The 20,216-nt window shown below is 44.1% G+C and overlaps 1 protein-coding gene across 1 annotated transcript; it reads right to left on the reverse strand.

The window, feature by feature from the left end:
• Positions 1–1,218: 1,218 nt before the first annotated feature.
• LOC311243836 (E3 ubiquitin/ISG15 ligase TRIM25) lies at positions 1,219–19,194 on the reverse strand. The gene is made up of 4 exons (XM_084333206.1): positions 18,095–19,194; positions 9,364–9,503; positions 8,046–8,213; positions 1,219–4,040 (listed from the first exon to the last, which is right to left on the reverse strand). Exons 1-4 carry the CDS (start codon positions 18,740–18,742, stop codon positions 3,332–3,334), a joined length of 1,665 nt encoding a protein of 554 aa, XP_084189332.1. The 5' UTR covers positions 18,743–19,194; the 3' UTR covers positions 1,219–3,331.
• Between the last annotated feature and the right edge of the window lie 1,022 nt (positions 19,195–20,216).

Raw genomic sequence — 20,216 nt, forward strand, 5'->3', positions numbered from 1 at the left:
GTTGTGGGTATTTATTCATCCATACCAATACACAATTACAACGGCGAGTGACCTGAGTAATGTTATCCATAATGTCAGCTTGGATACTTGGGTACAAAACATAAATGAAGAAAATCTGCTCTCCTCTTCATCATACTCACGTGAGACCCCAAACCTCTTCCCCCTGAAAAGCTCTCTTAATGCGACACTCATATTTACATGAATTGCTCCAGAGTGTATTAGTCATTAGCTCTATTAACAGGCGTATAATATGTGATGTCATGCTACTTAATTTAACAAAGTATATTGGAAACTGTCTTATCATAGTAGTCATTTATTCTTGGCATTGCAACCTGGCACGAAGACCTATTATGTGTACAATAATAACAACCCTGATAACAGTACACGTATCCCATCTAGCACCCACCCATATACAGTACAGGTATCCCATCTAGCAGTCACCCATACTCAGTACATGTATCCCATCTAGCAACTACCCATATACATATATCTGTATATACTCACACTGTACATACCTTTATACAAATCTGTATATATGTAACGATTGTGACAACGTCACCTCAAACTTTGATGCCCCGAGGGAGATTTTAACATGGTCTGCCACGCTGCGTGCAACAACACAGACCACTATACCAAGAGGTGAATTCACTTCTTTGTACCGTGTCTATGCGTCTTTTGAGGATGTGAGAGTGAGTTTAACCCATAGCACCGCTACTCACCCCAGCCCTTTGTGACTGTGCTTCACGATACCATCCTGGCACCGCTACTCACCCCAGCCCTTCTTGACTGTGCTTCACGAATATATTCCATAACTACTCTTATGAGTTATACCACTGGGACTGGGTTACTACCATAGTGTATTCATACTTCTACCACTGTATATAATAATACTGTACATACATTAGCTTAGCATATTTACTCCGTAGCTTCGTCATCAGGGTCGGATTAACGACCCGTGGGACTCTAGTGACGAGGGGCCTCAAAAAAATAAAGAAATTAAAAGAAAATATTTTTTTTAATTAATTTTTTTCATTTTGGAGATCGATGTCATACTGTGACACTGAAATTAAAAAATATTTCATCAACTAAAATATTTAGTCAACTAAAATATACAGTACGTCACACCCCGCGCCTCTCCCTGCTGTCTGCAAGTGGCTAATCTTGAGTTTCCGACCCCCCAGTAAGCTAACCATGGATAAATTCAAAAAAAGGAAAGTCTGAGGAAAATAGAGGGTTTATTTCAGCGTGGACAGATTCATTTGCTTTCACGACTAACAATGCAGGCTTACCTGTAGCCTATGCCTGATATGGTGCAAAAACGAAAAATTTACTTTTTATTTGATAGATTTTCCACAAATAAGGGAAGGACTCAAATAGAGCTGCATAGTTCAGCGTTTTATTTCAAAGTAGGTCTACAGATGCCAGTGTTTTTTCTCCTTTTCTGTGTTTTATTTCAAAGTAGGTCTACACATGGTAGTCTTTTTTTTTTTTAAAGTGGACTACTTTTTATTTTATAAATGTTCCACAAATAAGGGAAGGACTCAAATATACCTGAATAGTTCAGGGTTTTATTTCAAAGTCGGTCTACAGACACACAAAAAAATACGAAAAAAAAATATATATAATCAGATCCAGCGTTTACTTTCACAGCATCTATAGTGACTACTAGTATCATCTCATCTCTATCTATTTTTATTTAATTTTTTGTATTGCAAATAAAAATATGATTGATTGTTTGATAATGAGGGGGTGAGAGACGTTGAGTCGACGTGACACTGACGTCCAGGTCCAGGGGTCACTGTCAGGTCAGGTGACCACTGACCGCGAGAATTGCACTTGCAAGTTGATCAAGTAGGCTAAGACTCGAGTAGTACTGTATCATATGAGACTCAAAAAACATGGATAAAAAAGTTAAACGGTGGGAAAGCGGAGCTGCTAAGTTCAAATCTAAACAGGAAAGGGACAGAAAGAGCGCGTTACTTCGGCAAAGCATACCGACTATCTCAACTTTGTTCACCCCGTCAGGTAAGGGAACTCTTTGTATAATATATTGTGCAAAATACAATAATAAAATAGAATAAAATAGGCATAGAAAAAAAGAAATAGATAAGACACAAGATATGCATGGTAAAAAGACATGCTAGGTTCCTGAGAACTGGTTCTTATACACTACTATGCAATATACAATTTACAGTGTTAACTCTTACTGTATCTATACTATACAGTACCTCCTTCTTTTAAAGTGTTTCTAAATATTAATTTTTTTTTTAAAGTGACATTTTGTTTAGAGTGATTTTTATTTTTATTATAGCCACCAAGTCACAAACTGCACTGTTGCAGAACTGTTCTTTCTTTGCTTCTTTGTTGTTGAAATATTAAAGTTATCAAAAATTACAATTTTCTGGTTGTGTTTTCCTGCATTTAACCTTTTCAAACAAAGCCATCATGAAACTGACAGAATAACTGAACAATAAAGTATAATATATTGTGTGGTACCCTGTCAATAACTTTGGCAGACAGGGAATATAAAAAAAATTCCTCAACTATACTTTCTCTCTCTCGATGGATAGCTGTTTGTTGATGTGTTAAAAACGCATCAGTAGCAGGATTAGTCATTTTGATTACTGTAGTTTGCCTGGTATGTAGCCTTGGTTAGTGGCTGCCCCACCAATGTTTTACATATAAAAACGCTGCACGTGTATGTGTGTGTGGGGGCCTCCACAAGAGTCTGGCCCAGAGGCCTCTGAATTCTTAATCTGGCCTTGTTCGTCATATATACATATTCACATGTTACACTGTATATTGTTAATGCGCTTTACTGTTATTTTGCACTCGGGTTAGATGCCAACTTAATTTTGTTGTACTGTGCAATGACAATAAAATCTGTGTACTTGGTCAAGAGTAGGGATGTTCGATATTGGCTTTTTTACCAATATCCGATATACCGATATTGTCCAACTCTTAATTTCCGATACCGATATCAACCGATACCGATATATGCGGGGTTTCCCCTCCAAAAAAAACAGAATAATTTCAGGTAATTAACATTACATATCTCTTGTCATGGAATTAACACAACATTATGCATACTTTTCACAATAAATAAAATAAGAATTTGTTCTTACTTGCTTGCCTGGGTAAATAAAGGTTAAATAAATGTAAAAAAATATATATACAGTATATATATATTTTGCTTTTTGAAAACCGATACCGATACTTCCGATATTACATTTTAATGCCAATATCGGCCGATAATATCGGTAGACCGATAATATCGGACATCCCTAGTCAAGAGTGATTGTGGACTGATCAGTTTCTCAGGCTACCATCTTCACATCCCACTCTGCAGTGTAATCCAGGACTCTGGCGTAGAGGAGAGGATACTGAACGCTGGGTACACCGGCTCCCTGAACGCCGCCTTGAAGGTGTGGAGGTGCTCCCTCAAACCCTTGGTGCTGTGGAACGCCAGTGTCCCGCCCTCGTAGTCCAGCGACACCTCCACCTTCACCGGCTGACTGGCGGTTTCCCCCAGCGACACGTTAGAGGACGCGTGGCACGCGGTGAGCTTCTTGTTCTTCCATTGCAGGCGCCAGGAGATGGCGTTGTGGCCCAGCCGGCTGTGGTCGCCTCGGCGCAGGATGCTCTTGTAGCACAGCCCCATGGACCACATGCTGTGGTCGCCCACCTCCAGCACCCACACATGCTCGCCGCTGGAGAAGCCCTGGCCGCACAGGACCTGGGGCGCGCTGGTGAAACGCTCCGGGTGGTCCACGTAGGACTGCTTGGTGCCGGTGCACTTGATGGTGCGCAGGTCGGTGGAGAGGAGCAGGCTCGGGTGGGCGGTGCTGAGGTTGAAGGTGAGCTCCTGCGGGTTGAGGAGGACATGGAGGGACTCCAGCAGGCGGCTCATCTCACCGCGGAACTCCTGGGTCCGCAGGCCCGCCTGGAGCCTCTGGGTGTTGAGAGGCTCAATGATGGGGATCTTGGAGCAGACGGTGCCCGTGGCGGCTTCTCTCAGCTGGGGCTCGATCAGCAGGTACCTGGGGGAGGTGGGGACATTTACTTCCATGCTCTGTTCTGATTTGTTTGTTTTTCTTCCCTACAGGAAGTCTACAGGAGTACACATACTGCAGTGGAGGTTATTGCATGACAACTAGTGAGGCAGTGCTTCACAAGTAATATACAGACAAAAAATATATATATATATATTATTATTAATATAGCCTACATATATATATATATATTTTTTTTATTATTGTTATTATATTTTTTTTATTATAAATGTTTTCCTCTGTGAAAAACACAATGGCAGTGAATTATTTTTTTTCTTCAAAAATGCCCAAGTGACAGCTCCGAGCTCTGACCTGGCCTGATCGCATGATAACACATAATGGCCAGCTGTCAATCACTCACTGCAAAAAGACTGCACGGGTTTGGCTTAAGAATATAATTATCCAATCAAAATAGGGTATTTGAGTTTAAAAAAGGCGGGTAGTGAGGTTCAGCGCACTTTATTGATTGGCGTTCACGCCGTGCCACATTGTGTTGACAAACTTAAGATCCAATCAGAATGGTGCCAGCTAATGAGCCGGCGCTGCAGCTGGACCCTATTGTTGACTGTGTGCAATTTGCCTTGAAAGGTCTGACATAGAAAAGAAGAGATTAATTTGCCTAATATAATAATTCATATTTTAAGATCTTTATTCAATTGTTGAACTTCATCAACTTATTGTGCACTGCATCGTTTGATGATATATATATATATATTTTTTATCTCAGTTGAAGTAGTGTAGTTGACGTGAACGTGCCTTCTTGGACTGTCTGTAAGCTAACTTGTTGTAGCTAACGTAGCTAAAGTGCTACCACCGCAGCTACCAGGGTGGAGTGTTTTGTTACCTGCCCAAAAGGGCTTACCGGAGGGCTACCACCGGTAAGCGTAACAGTAAGAAGCATTTTGTATAAAAGTATTCTGTACTTCTGTATGACAACTATTAAAGAAACTTGAACTTGAAACTTGAGCTACCAGGCCCAGGGTGGAGTGTTTTGTTATCTGCCCAAAAGGGCTTACCGGAGGGCTACCACCGCAGCTACCAGGCCCAGGGTGCAGTGTTTTGTTACCTGCCCAAGAGGGCTTACCGGAGGGCTACCACCGCAGCTACCAGGCCCAGGGTGGAGTGTTTTGTTACCTGCCCAAGAGGGCTTACCGGAGGGCTACCACCGCAGCTACTAGGCCCAGGGTGGAGTGTTTTGTTACCTGCCGAAGACGTTGGGTGACTGTCTGAATGACCACCTGTCGGACTCGGACAGTCCCGGAAATGGAATGTGTGTCCCGCATCAACAGAACAATGTTTAGTGGATTTCGACAGCATCCTCACGCAAATGAAGAATCGATTAGATCACAAAAGACTGCTGTTTGTTGCATTGCTGGATTTGCAACTGTTTGCAAGCAGAGGAGATCATTGAAAATATCGAAGGATGGATTTCATTTACAAGTGATCAGATGGGAGGGACACTATTTCCTCGTAAGAAGTAACGTCTCAATGGTGAGTGAATTTAATTTTTTTAATATTTAGTAGCTGTGTGGGTTGGCGACGTGCGGCGTGTGTGTGTGTTGGCAACGCGTGGCGCACGTGAGTGTGTGTTGGCGATGCGCGCCGTGGTAATTGATATTGAGTTGGAGCCTGTGTTGATTATGAATTAATTTGCTGTGGGTCCGCTGTGGCCTGGCCTCTGTGTGTGCGTGTGTGTGTGTGTGTGCACGCGCATGTGTGTGTCGTTCATTTCCTATAGTGCTGAGTGATGTGCATGTGAATATCCTAACCCAACCCCCTCCAATGTACAGTAAATTACCTAACCCAAGTAAATGACGAGACCCTCTTCTACCAAGTATGTTTTCGTCGATATTCCAATGTACAGTTTTGCTTGTACAGTTGTACGGTTTCCCCCACCCCGCCTACCCATATAATTTCCTATAATTTCCTTTGTTGTGAGGGACCAGATTAGGAGACAGTAAGATATTGGTGAAAGAAAAATTGCATGTAGATATGTGTTTGAAACAGTGAGGGTGAGAAATGGTCTGATGATCTGGCTGTAAACAAATAGTTTTTGATTTGCCTTCTTGACTAAGCTAGCAACCCAGACAGAGTTGTTGTTGTATTCATGCAAAACACCCCGCCTCAGACTCCTATCCTTCGGCACTACAGTGTATATATATATATTTATATATAATATATATATATATATATATATATATATATATATATATATATATATATATTATATCACTGTTGGATATATCTGCATATATCCCCATTCACATACCTGTATACATACCTGTATATATTATATCTATATCTGTATATCCCATACCTACTCTTAATAGTTATACCACTGGCCACTGGCCAGTATGAGACATGGCCACATCTTACTCTGTACAGACTATAACGTATATTATGACCGATAGGGTACAGACCCTCATCTGCACCTTGTGTATAGTTTAATCATAGCATATATTCAGATTAAGAAAATATATCTATATATTGCCTATATTTATAGGGCATACAAAGACCCTCATCTGCACCATCATCATATTATATATTTTATATTCAGATACAATTGTATTGCCTATATATCTACCAAAAGAAATGTATCTATTAGCACCTTTTCATTTGATTTCTTGACAAAATTGGGTTTCATAGTTAGAAATAAAGCATCATGGGGCGCCCTCGTGGCGCATACAATAGTGCCTCGCGCACCTACGCGGCCGACCCGGGTTCGATCCCAGCTCCCGTCGTTATTTGTCGCATGTCCTCCCCACCTCTCCTCCCGTTCGCCCTCTCCTCTGTCGGTCCTGCGTGACCAATAAAGCTGTAAAAATGCTAATAAAAAAATAATAATAATAATAAAATAAAGCATCACCGGGGGCGGTCGGATGGCGTAGCGGAGATTGCGCTCGTCACCAATGCAAGAGGCTGCGGTCTCGACTCCCGGAGTCAGCATTGCCTGCGGCTTGGGCCGATCGTCATACTAACTCGTTTGGCTGAGTTAGCGGGAGGGAAGTCGAGAGTGGTAATCTGGCGTTGTGGACAGCGACGCCTACAGGTCAGGTAATGGAAAATGGTCAGGAAATGGTGAAGGCAGCGTGACCTCCCACGCGTTATGCTTCACCAATGAGAGTCCTCGCTGCCAGGTGAAAAGAGAGCCACTGGCTGTCTCCACATGTGTCGGAGGAAGCATGTGGTAGACTTCAGGGTTCCCTTGGTACCGACCAGTACGAGGAACATGGGCACAACAACCAGGTAGGGGAGGGGGGAATTGGCATAACGACTAAATTGGGATGGGGAGAAAAAATTGAAAATCAGGCGGAGAAAAAGAGGACTAAAAAAATTAAGTAATAAAGCATCACCTGTGTATGAAGAGGCCCCTATCGGCCTCAGCGAGGGCCTGTTTGGAGCTGCCCTGGGCCTCACCTGTGTAAGAAGAGGCCCCTGTCGGCCTCAGCGAGGGCCTGTTTGGAGCTGCCCTGGGCCTCACCTGTGTATGAAGAGGCCCCTGTCGGCCTCACCGAGGGCCTGTTTGGAGCTGCCCTGGGCCTCACCTGTGTATGAAGAGGCCCCTGTCGGCCTCACCGAGGGCCTGTTTGGAGCTGCCCTGGGCCTCACCTGTGTATGAAGAGGCCCCTGTCGGCCTCAGCGAGGGCCTGTTTGGAGCTGCCCTGGGCCTCACCTGTGTATGAAGAGGCCCCTGTCGGCCTCAGCGAGGGCCTGTTTGGAGCTGCCCTGGGCCTCACCTGTGTAGGAAGAGGCCCCTGTCGGCCTCAGCGAGGGCCTGTTTGGAGCTGCCCTGGGCCTCACCTGTGTATGAAGAGGCCCCTGTCGGCCTCAGCGAGGGCCTGTTTGGAGCTGCCCTGGGCCTCACCTGTGTATGAAGAGGCCCCTGTCGGCCTCAGCGAGGGCCTGTTTGGAGCTGCCCTGGGCCTCACCTGTGTAGGAAGAGGCCCCTGTCGGCCTCAGCGAGGGCCTGTTTGGAGCTGCCCTGGGCCTCACCTGTGTAGGAAGAGGCCCCTGTCGGCCTCAGCGAGGGCCTGTTTGGAGCTGCCCTGGGCCTCCTGCAGCTGCTGCTGCTGCTCCTCCAGACTGGCCATGCCCAGCTTCAGACTCTGTCTGCGGTGACGCCTCTCCTCCTCCAGCAGCACGCTCAGACGCTCCTTGTACCTGAGGGAAACACCAAACCTGGATTTATTCTCCACACAAGGACCTTGAGGTTGTTGTACCCCTATTTGCAATGCCGGACATTTCAGAATACGTATAAGAGGGGATCAAATACATTTGCATAAATGGGACACAAAAGGTAAAAAGAGAAGAAAACTAAAAAGAGAGATTTTAAGAGACAGACATTTAAAACAGTAACACACTGAGGTAGGGAGGTTTGTGACCATGTTCTTACATTTAAAAGCAGTTATACACTGAGGTAGGGAGGTTTGTGACCATGTTCTTACATTTAAAAGCAGTTATACATTGAGGTAGGGAGGTTTGTGACCATGTTCTTACATTTAAAAGCAGTTATACACTGAGGTAGGGAGGTTTGTGACCATGTTCTTACATTTAAAAGCAGTTATACATTGAGGTAGGGAGGTTTGTGACCATGTTTGAAATTGAAAACAGTAACACACTGAGGTAGGGAGGTTTGTGACCATGTTCTTACATTTAAAAGCAGTTATACACTGAGGTAGGGAGGTTTGTGACCATGTTCTTACATTTAAAAGCAGTTATACATTGAGGTAGGGAGGTTTGTGATCATGTTTTAAATTAAAAGCCATTATACATTGAGGTAGGGAGGTTTGTGATCATGTTTTAAATTAAAAGCAGTTATACATTGAGGTAGGGAGGTTTGTGATCATGTTTTAAATTAAAAGCAGTTATACATTGAGGTAGGGAGGTTTGTGATCATGTTGTAAATGAAAAACAGTTAAGTTCAGACTGAACTGCTGGCACCTTAAGTGTGTATAATATATCTGACCCACTCAAATGATTGGCTCACACTTAATAGTGTTTTGGTAAAATACCGGTATGAGTCAGGACCCAAAGGAGGAGGACCACAGGACTGACGCAGGTATAGGCCCTTTCAGGTGTAGGATACAAGCTCACAATGTGAGATATAAAAGAAAACCATCGGTATATGTATATAATATATATAAACATTCAGTCATATCAGTTAATTTAACAAACAAAAAAACAATACATGAGAGACTTTTTCAGACAAACACCATTTGAACTACTGACATTTCTCATTTGTTGTGTGATATATCATTTTGAGAATTCTGTATTGACCAGGACAGCCATGTTGTGAAAGGGTTAAGCCTACCTGTTGACCAGGGCAGCCATGTTGTCCATGACAGAGACAGCCTTGTTGACCAGTTTGTCCCCGATGGCCTCTGAGGCACCCTGCTCCTCTGCTGCCCTCTGCAGGAGAGTATCTGTAAACTGCAGCCTGCTGCAGACCACCTGTACACAGAGATGATCAACGTTTGTGTGTGTTTGTGTCTGCGGCTCTGCGCGTTAACCTTTTCACTACCGCACTACCAAATGGTTAACCCCATTTCACTGTGACAATACACAAGGTTAACCCTTTCACTGCCACACGACAAAGGGTTAACCCGTTCACTACCACACTGCAGAAGGTTAACCCTTTATTATCACACTACAGACGGTTCTGTAGTGTGATAGTAAAGGGTTAACTTTATGTAGTGTGGTAGTGAAAGGGTTAAACAGGTGATATGGCGAACAGGTTTTTCCATGTAATTAAAATGTGTATATCACGACAAGTGAAGTGCACAGATCTGAAGGCTATCTCAGCACTAAGCACACTGCAGTCTAAAGTTCCAAATGCACCTTTTAATGCAGAAGGATGAATGACGTAATTCTACCACTGGGTGTTGTTTGTACCAACATTGTGTTGAGCCGAGGGATGAGGTTAACGTGCTCTGATATGTTCAGATCTACTGTAGATACTGTAGGGAGTCCGAATGGTACTGTAGATACTGTAGGAGTCAGAATGGTACTGTAGATACTGTAGGAGTCAGAATGGTACTGTAGGTACTGTAGGAGTCAGAATGGTACTGTAGGTACTGTAGGAGTCAGAATGGTACTGTAGGTACTGTAGGAGTCAGAATGGTACTGTAGATACTGTAGGAGTCAGAATGGTACTGTAGATACTGTAGGAGTCAGAATGGTACTGTAGGTACTGTAGGGAGTCAGAATGGTACTGTAGGTACTGTAGGAGTCAGAATGGTACTGTAGGTACTGTAGGAGTCAGAATGGTACTGTAGGTACTGTAGGAGTCAGAATGGTACTGTAGGTACTGTAGGAGTCAGAATGGTACTGTAGGTACTGTAGGAGTCAGAATGGTGCTGTAGGTACTGTAGGGAGTCAGAGTGGTGCTGTAGATACTGTAGGGAGTCAGAATGGTACTGTAGGTACTGTAGGAGTCAGAATGGTACTGTAGATACTGTAGGAGTCAGAATGGTACTGTAGGTACTGTAGGAGTCAGAATGGTACTGTAGATACTGTAGGAGTCAGAATGGTGCTGTAGATACTGTAGGAGTCAGAATGGTGCTGTAGATACTGTAGGAGTCAGAATGGTACTGTAGGTACTGTAGGAGTCAGAATGGTACTGTAGGTACTGTAGGGAGTCAGAATGGTACTGTAGATACTGTAGGAGTCAGAATGGTACTGTAGATACTGTAGGAGTCAGAATGGTACTGTAGATACTGTAGGAGTCAGAATGGTACTGTAGGAGTCAGAATGGTACTGTATATACTGTAGGAGTCAGAATGGTACTATAGATACTGTAGGAGTCAGAATGGTACTGTAGGAGTCAGAATGGTACTGTAGGTACTGTAGGAGTCAGAATGGTACTGTAGGTACTGTAGGGAGTCAGAATGGTACTGTAGGTACTGTAGGGAGTCAGAATGGTACTGTAGATACTGTAGGAGTCAGAATGGTACTGTAGGTACTGTAGGAGTCAGAATGGTACTGTAGGTACTGTAGGAGTCAGAATGGTACTGTAGGTACTGTAGGAGTCAGAATGGTACTGTAGGTACTGTAGGAGTCAGAATGGTACTGTAGGTACTGTAGGAGTCAGAATGGTACTGTAGGTACTGTAGGAGTCAGAATGGTACTGTAGGTACTGTAGGAGTCAGAATGGTACTGTAGGTACTGTAGGGAGTCAGAATGGTACTGTAGGTACTGTAGGGAGTCAGAATGGTACTGTAGATACTGTAGGAGTCAGAATGGTACTGTAGGTACTGTAGGAGTCAGAATGGTACTGTAGATTCTGTAGGAGTCAGAATGGTACTGTAGATACTGTAGGAGTCAGAATGGTACTGTAGATACTGTAGGAGTCAGAATGGTACTGTAGATACTGTAGGGAGTCAGAATGGTACTGTAGATACTGTAGGAGTCAGAATGGTACTGTAGATACTGTAGGAGTCAGAATGGTACTGTAGATACTGTAGGGAGTCAGAATGGTACTGTAGGTACTGTAGGGAGTCAGAATGGTACTGTAGATACTGTAGGAGTCAGAATGGTACTGTAGATACTGTAGGGAGTCAGAATGGTGCTGTAGGTACTGTAGGAGTCAGAATGGTACTGTAGATACTGTAGGAGTCAGAATGGTACTGTAGATACTGTAGGAGTCAGAATGGTACTGTAGATACTGTAGGGAGTCAGAATGGTACTGTAGATACTGTAGGGAGTCAGAATGGTACTGTAGATACTGTAGGGAGTCAGAATGGCGCTGTAGATACTGTAGGAGTCAGAATGGTACTGTAGATACTGTAGGGAGTCAGAATGGTACTGTAGATACTGTAGGAGTCAGAATGGTACTGTAGGTACTGTAGGGAGTCAGAATGGTACTGTAGATACTGTAGGAGTCAGAATGGTACTGTAGATACTGTAGGAGTCAGAATGGTACTGTAGATACTGTAGGGAGTCAGAATGGTACTGTAGATACTGTAGGAGTCAGAATGGTACTGTAGGTACTGTAGGAGTCAGAATGGTGCTGTAGATACTGTAGGAGTCAGAATGGTACTGTAGATACTGTAGGAGTCAGAATGGTGCTGTAGATACTGTAGGAGTCAGAATGGTACTGTAGATACTGTAGGAGTCAGAATGGTACTGTAGATTCTGTAGGGAGTCAGAATGTTACTGTAGATACTGTAGGAGTCAGAATGGTGCTGTAGATACTGTAGGAGTCAGAATGGTACTGTAGGTACTGTAGGAGTCAGAATGGTACTGTAGATACTGTAGGGAGTCAGAATGGTACTGTAGATACTGTAGGAGTCAGAATGGTACTGTAGATACTGTAGGAGTCAGAATGGTACTGTAGGTACTGTAGGAGTCAGAATGGTACTGTAGGTACTGTAGGAGTCAGAATGGTACTGTAGGTACTGTAGGAGTCAGAATGGTACTGTAGGTACTGTAGGAGTCAGAATGGTACTGTAGATACTGTAGGGAGTCAGAATGGTACTGTAGGTACTGTAGGAGTCAGAATGGTACTGTAGATACTGTAGGGAGTCAGAATGGTACTGTAGATACTGTAGGGAGTCAGAATGGTACTGTAGATACTGTAGGGAGTCAGAATGGTACTGTAGATAATGTAGGAGTCAGAGTGGTACTGTAGATACTGTAGGAGTCAGAATGGTACTGTAGATACTGTAGGAGTCAGAATGGTGCTGTAGATACTGTAGGAGTCAGAATGGTACTGTAGATACTGTAGGGAGTCAGAATGGTACTGTATATACTGTAGGGAGTCAGAATGGTACTGTAGATACTGTAGGAGTCAGAATGGTACTGTAGATACTGTAGGAGTCAGAATGGTACTGTAGGTACTGTAGGAGTCAGAATGGTACTGTAGATACTGTAGGGAGTCAGAATGGTACTGTAGGTACTGTAGGAGTCAGAATGGTACTGTAGATACTGTAGGGAGTCAGAATGGTGCTGTAGATACTGTAGGAGTCAGAATGGTACTGTAGGTACTGTAGGAGTCAGAATGGTACTGTAGATACTGTAGGAGTCAGAATGGTACTGTAGGTACTGTAGGAGTCAGAATGGTACTGTAGGTACTGTAGGAGTCAGAATGGTACTGTAGATACTGTAGGAGTCAGAATGGTACTGTAGGTACTGTAGGAGTCAGAATGGTACTGTAGGTACTGTAGGAGTCAGAATGGTACTGTAGGTACTGTAGGAGTCAGAATGGTACTGTAGATACTGTAGGAGTCAGAATGGTGCTGTAGGTACTGTAGGGAGTCAGAATGGTACTGTACTTACTGTAGGAGTCAGAATGGTACTGTAGATACTGTAGGAGTCAGAATGGTACTGTAGGTACTGTAGGAGTCAGAATGGTGCTGTACTTACTGTAGGAGTCAGAATGGTACTGTACAGTAGATACTGTAGGAGTCAGAATGGTACTGTAGATACTGTAGGAGTCAGAATGGTACTGTAGGTACTGTAGGAGTCAGAATGGTGCTGTAGATACTGTAGGAGTCAGAATGGTGCTGTAGATACTGTAGGAGTCAGAATGGTACTGTAGGTACTGTAGGAGTCAGAATGGTACTGTAGGTACTGTAGGAGTCAGAATGGTACTGTAGGTACTGTAGGGAGTCAGAATGGTACTGTAGATACTATAGGAGTCAGAATGTTACTGTAGATACTGTAGGAGTCAGAATGGTACTGTAGATACTGTAGGAGTCAGAATGGTACTGTAGATACTGTAGGAGTCAGAATGGTACTGTAGATACTGTAGGAGTCAGAATGGTACTGTAGGTACTGTAGGAGTCAGAATGGTACTGTAGATACTGTAGGGAGTCAGAATGGTACTGTAGATACTGTAGGAGTCAGAATGGTACTGTAGGTACTGTAGGAGTCAGAATGGTACTGTAGATACTGTAGGAGTCAGAATGGTACTGTAGGTACTGTAGGGAGTCAGAATGGTGCTGTAGATACTGTAGGAGTCAGAATGGTACTGTAGATACTGTAGGAGTCAGAATGGTGCTGTAGATACTGTAGGAGTCAGAATGGTACTGTAGATACTGTAGGAGTCAGAATGGTACTGTAGATACTGTAGGAGTCAGAATGGTACTGTAGATACTGTAGGAGTCAGAATGGTACTGTAGATACTGTAGGAGTCAGAATGGTACTGTAGATACTGTAGGAGTCAGAATGGTACTGTAGATACTGTAGGGAGTCAGAATGGTACTGTAGATACTGTAGGAGTCAGAATGGTGCTGTAGATACTGTAGGAGTCAGAATGGTACTGTAGGTACTGTAGGAGTCAGAATGGTACTGTAGATACTGTAGGAGTCAGAATGGTGCTGTAGATACTGTAGGGAGTCAGAATGGTACTGTAGGTACTGTAGGAGTCAGAATGGTGCTGTAGATACTGTAGGAGTCAGAATGGTGCTGTAGGTACTGTAGGAGTCAGAATGGTACTGTAGATACTGTAGGAGTCAGAATGGTACTGTAGATACTGTAGGGAGTCATAATGGTACTGTAGATACTGTAGGAGTCAGAATGGTACTGTAGGTACTGTAGGGAGTCATAATGGTACTGTAGATACTGTAGGAGTCAGAATGGTACTGTAGATACTGTAGGGAGTCATAATGGTACTGTAGATACTGTAGGAGTCAGAATGGTACTGTAGGTACTGTAGGGAGTCATAATGGTACTGTATATACTGTAGGGAGTCAGAATGGTACTGTATATACTGTAGGGAGTCAGAATGGTACTGTAGATACTGTAGGGAGTCAGAATGGTACTGTAGGTACTGTAGGAGTCAGAATGGTACTGTAGGTACTGTAGGAGTCAGAATGGTACTGTAGATACTGTAGGGAGTCAGAATGGTACTGTAGGTACTGTAGGAGTCAGAATGGTGCTGTAGATACTGTAGGAGTCAGAATGGTACTGTAGATACTGTAGGGAGTCATAATGGTACTGTAGATACTGTAGGAGTCAGAATGGTACTGTAGGTACTGTAGGGAGTCATAATGGTACTGTAGATACTGTAGGAGTCAGAATGGTACTGTAGGTACTGTAGGAGTCAGAATGGTACTGTAGATACTGTAGGAGTCAGAATGGTACTGTAGATACTGTAGGAGTCAGAATGGTACTGTAGGTACTGTAGGAGTCAGAATGGTACTGTAGGTACTGTAGGAGTCAGAATGGTACTGTAGATACTGTAGGAGTCAGAATGGTGCTGTAGGTACTGTAGGGAGTCAGAATGGTGCTGTAGATACTGTAGGAGTCAGAATGGTACTGTAGAGATACTGTAGGAGTCAGAATGTTACTGTAGGTACTGTAGGAGTCAGAATGGTGCTGTAGATACTGTAGGAGTCAGAATGGTACTGTAGATACTATAGGAGTCAGAATGGTACTGTAGATACTGTAGGGAGTCAGAATGGTGCTGTAGGTACTGTAGGAGTCAGAATGGTACTGTAGATACTGTAGGGAGTCAGAATGGTACTGTAGATACTGTAGGGAGTCAGAATGGTGCTGTAGATACTGTAGGAGTCAGAATGGTACTGTAGATACTATAGGAGTCAGAATGGTACTGTAGATACTGTAGGGAGTCAGAATGGTGCTGTAGGTACTGTAGGAGTCAGAATGGTACTGTAGATACTGTAGGGAGTCAGAATGGTACTGTAGATACTGTAGGGAGTCAGAATGGTACTGTAGGTACTGTAGGGAGTCAGAATGGTACTGTAGGTACTGTAGGAGTCAGAATGGTACTGTAGGTACTGTAGGAGTCAGAATGGTACTGTAGATACTGTAGGAGTCAGAATGGTACTGTAGATACTGTAGGGAGTCAGAATGGTACTGTAGGTACTGTAGGAGTCAGAATGGTACTGTAGATACTGTAGGGAGTCAGAATGGTACTGTAGATACTGTAGGAGTCAGAATGGTGCTGTAGATACTGTAGGAGTCAGAATGGTACTGTAGATACTGTAGGAGTCAGAATGGTGCTGTAGATACTGTAGGAGTCAGAATGGTACTGTAGGTACTGTAGGAGTCAGAATGGTACTGTATATACTGTAGGGAGTCAGAATGGTACTGTATATACTGTAGGGAGTCAGAATGGTACTGTAGATACTGTAGGGAGTCAGAATGGTACTGTAGGTACTGTAGGAGTCAGAATGGTACTGTAGGTACTGTAGGAGTCAGAATGGTACTGTAGATACTGTAGGGAGTCAGAATGGTACTGTAGGTACTGTAGGAGTCAGAATGGTGCTGTAGATACTGTAGGGAGTCATAATGGTACTGTAGATACTGTAGGAGTCAGAATGGTACTGTAGATACTGTAGGAGTCAGAATGGTGCTGTAGATACTGTAGGGAGTCAGAATGGTACTGTATATACTGTAGGGAGTCAGAATGGTACTGTAGATACTGTAGGAGTCAGAATGGTACTGTAGATACTGTAGGAGTCAGAATGGTACTGTAGGTACTGTAGGGAGTCAGAATGGTACTGTAGGTACTGTAGGAGTCAGAATGGTACTGTAGGTACTGTAGGAGTCAGAATGGTACTGTAGATACTGTAGGAGTCAGAATGGTACTGTAGGTACTGTAGGAGTCAGAATGGTGCTGTAGATACTGTAGGGAGTCAGAATGTTACTGTAGATACTGTAGGAGTCAGAATGGTGCTGTAGGTACTGTAGGGAGTCAGAATGGTACTGTAGGTACTGTAGGAGTCAGAATGGTACTGTAGATACTGTAGGAGTCAGAATGGTACTGTAGATACTGTAGGGAGTCAGAATGGTGCTGTAGATACTGTAGGAGTCAGAATGGTACTGTAGGTACTGTAGGAGTCAGAATGGTACTGTAGATACTGTAGGAGTCAGAATGGTGCTGTAGGTACTGTAGGGAGTCAGAATGGTGCTGTAGATACTGTAGGAGTCAGAATGGTACTGTAGGTACTGTAGGAGTCAGAATGGTACTGTAGATACTGTAGGGAGTCAGAATGGTGCTGTAGATACTGTAGGAGTCAGAATGGTACTGTAGATACTATAGGAGTCAGAATGGTACTGTAGATACTGTAGGGAGTCAGAATGGTGCTGTAGGTACTGTAGGAGTCAGAATGGTACTGTAGATACTGTAGGAGTCAGAATGGTACTGTAGATACTGTAGGAGTCAGAATGGTACTGTAGATACTGTAGGAGTCAGAATGGTGCTGTAGATACTGTAGGGAGTCAGAATGGTACTGTAGATACTGTAGGAGTCAGAATGGTACTGTAGATACTGTAGGAGTCAGAATGGTACTGTAGGTACTGTAGGAGTCAGAATGGTACTGTAGATACTGTAGGAGTCAGAATGGTGCTGTAGATACTGTAGGAGTCAGAATGGTACTGTAGGTACTGTAGGGAGTCAGAATGGTACTGTAGATACTGTAGGAGTCAGAATGGTACTGTAGATACTGTAGGAGTCAGAATGGTACTGTAGATACTGTAGGGGTCAGAATGGTACTGTAGGTACTGTAGGAGTCAGAATGGTACTGTATATAAGGAGTCAGAGTGGTACTGTAGGTACTGTAGGGAGTCAGAATGGCGTGGCTGACTTGTACCGGCATTAAAGTGTGAATGTCAATCTTTAGACAATTGTAGGCAAGGGATTTATTTGTTTTTAGGTTAAAGAGCATAACATTCTAATAATTAATAACACATTCCCAGTATGAATTTGTGGTTTTCTTTTCACATCATGGGAGGACATCAGAATGTACTTAAAGGGATATTTTACTTTAGTAGAACGTGTCAAAAATCAGCAGGCTTATCTCTCTGTATCTAAGGTCATCTACAAAGTAAGCTAGACACGTCCCTGTCGCCTGCTGTCAGCACCACCATGCCTCCCAGGTGTCAGGCTCCTCATTCACTTCCATTCATTTTGAGGATGAGGTCTAAATAGTATATTTCTGAAGTACAAACAAACTGCTGCTGTGCAGATTTCAATAAAACAGAAACTTCTGAGTCAAAGGTAAGTGTTTGTTTTGGCTAGTAGTGGGCTAGCCTATAGATGAGGTAAGGTCTCAATCAGCACCAGAGGACCCTACCTTGCTGCGGTTCTCCAGCACCCGCCTCATCTCCTCCTCTGCGATGTCGAAGGTGATTATGTCGTGGTTCTGGTGTTGCCCCTCTATGAAGCAGGTGGCGCACAGCGTCGTTGTGTCACTGGAGCAGAAGTACTCCAGGGGGCGCCCGTGGACGGCACAGCCCATGGTGTCCAACTTGCTATTGGGTTCCACCAGCATGTGGCGCCTGAATGACTCTTTCTGCCCGTGTTTCTCGAGGTGCCTCTCGCACAGACACACCTGGCACCCCACGCACGTCTTCACGGCCGGTGTTTCCTTGTCGATGCAGTGGTCGCAGAGGACCGGCTTCCCTGCCATCTCTTCTTGGCCGATGTCCAGCGGTGGCCGCGTGGCGCCGGCGGCCCAGTAGCCTTCGATGATGCCAGAGAGCTTGAAGTTCTTGTGCAGGGACTCCAGACCGTCGTACTCTTCGCGGCATTCCGGGCAGCGCGGCAGGGTTTTGGTGACTAGGGTGTCAGCGGCGTGGCGGATGCAGGCGAGGCAGTAGTTGTGGCCGCATGGCAGAGCCACAGGGTCGGAGAAGATCTGGAGGCAAATAGGGCAACTGAGCTCGTGGGCCAGCAGCTGCTCCGGCTTGGAGAAAGACTGCTCCGGCTTGGAGAAAGACATGACGGAGCTATGGATTAAAGAGGAAATACCTTGATGTTGGTGACTGTGATAAAGTAAAACAAACAACAACAAAAAAGGAGCAAAACCCAAATAGAACTTCAGTGAATCCTCAATAAAAAATTTCCTTTTTTTCTGTCCTTCTTTTCTTTGATAGCCGTCCTCCACTGTTATCCAGACAGGTGTCACGGCAAGTGTCCCCACTTCTGTCCCCGTCCTCTGATCTTATTCCTGTAGTATCTTGCCCCTCACAGTGTTCTCTCCATGTGCCTTATCAGTGGTCTCTCTGTCTTCACACTTGATTAAAACAACAAAGATTTTCTTTTGTTCTTCAAACAAGGAGTTGAATCTTTACGTTTCCTTCCCTGTTAGGATGTAGGATCGATGAAAACCCTGGACGAATGAAAGACAAACGAGAACGCTTCCTGTCCTCTGCAGAAAAGACACTGCTCTGTCCAGAGTCTGAGAGCAATGCAGACAAAAGAAAGTCTCTGTTGGTTTTATAAAGCAGGAAGAGTTTGCTTTTACTGTCAAGGGTAGGTCAAGTATGCACAACTAGAATGGTGTGTGAAACAGCATTCCATCCCAGAATACTCTGTACTGTAAAAGACAACAACATTTTTACGAGTGATTTTATCATGTGTTGAATTCAATTGTTCTCTCGTTCTTTTTATTTATTTATTTTTACATTTATTTAACCTTTATTTACCCAGGCAAGCAAGTAAGAACAAATTATAATTTTATTTATTGTTAAAGTATGCATAAATGTTGTGTTAATTACACGACAAGAGATATGTAATGTTAATTACCTGAAATTATTCCGTTTTTTGGGGGGAGGGGGAAACCCTGCATATATCGGTATCGGTTGATATCGGTTGATATCGGTATCGGAAATTAAGAGTTGGACAATATCGGTATCGGTAAAAAAGCCAATATCGAGCATCCCTAGTCCCAACCCTGACCATCACTAACAGCCAGGCCAGGAGGCTGCTTTCCAAGATTAGTGTGAATAAGGCCAGAGGACCGGACAACACCAATCCCAGGGTGCTCAAAGCATGTGCGGAGCCGCTGATGTCTGGTGAGCAACACCGGCGCCCCCCAAGGAACTGTGCTGTCACCCTTCCTCTACCTCAGACTTCTGCCACAACTCAAGCGGGTACCACCTGCAGAAGTTCTCTGACGACTCCTCCATCATAAGCTACATCACCGACGGCAACGACGATGAGGAGTATAGAGCCCTGGTGGAGAGCTTTGTGGGGTGGAGCGACAGCAACCACCTCCAACTCAACACCAGTAAGACCAAGGAGCTGGTGGTGGACTTCCGGAGGGGCAAGAAGAGCCCCCCCCCCCCCCCCCCCCCCCCCCGATTCCCATCACCATCCGAGGGGATGAGGTGGAGGTGGTGGAGTCATATAAGTTCCTTGGGGTACACCTGAACAATAAACTGGACTGGTCGGACAACACAGAGGCCCTCTAC

Source organism: Notolepis coatsorum, assembly GCF_963971535.1.
Source record: "Notolepis coatsorum genome assembly, chromosome: 17".
In the NCBI taxonomy this organism is placed as follows: domain Eukaryota; kingdom Metazoa; phylum Chordata; class Actinopteri; order Aulopiformes; family Paralepididae; genus Notolepis; species Notolepis coatsorum.

Coding starts and splice junctions, on each gene's coding strand:
- LOC311243836 (XM_084333206.1), bottom strand. CDS start 18,742: ATGTCTTTCTCCAAGCCGGAGCAGTCTTTCTCCAAGCCGGAGCAGCTG. Junction 8,214..9,363: donor ATGGCTGCCCTGGTCAACAG/GTAGGCTTAACC, acceptor TGTTTCCCTCAG/GTACAAGGAGCGTCTGAGCG. Junction 4,041..8,045: donor AGGGGCCTCTTCCTACACAG/GTGAGGCCCAGG, acceptor CACCTCCCCCAG/GTACCTGCTGATCGAGCCCC.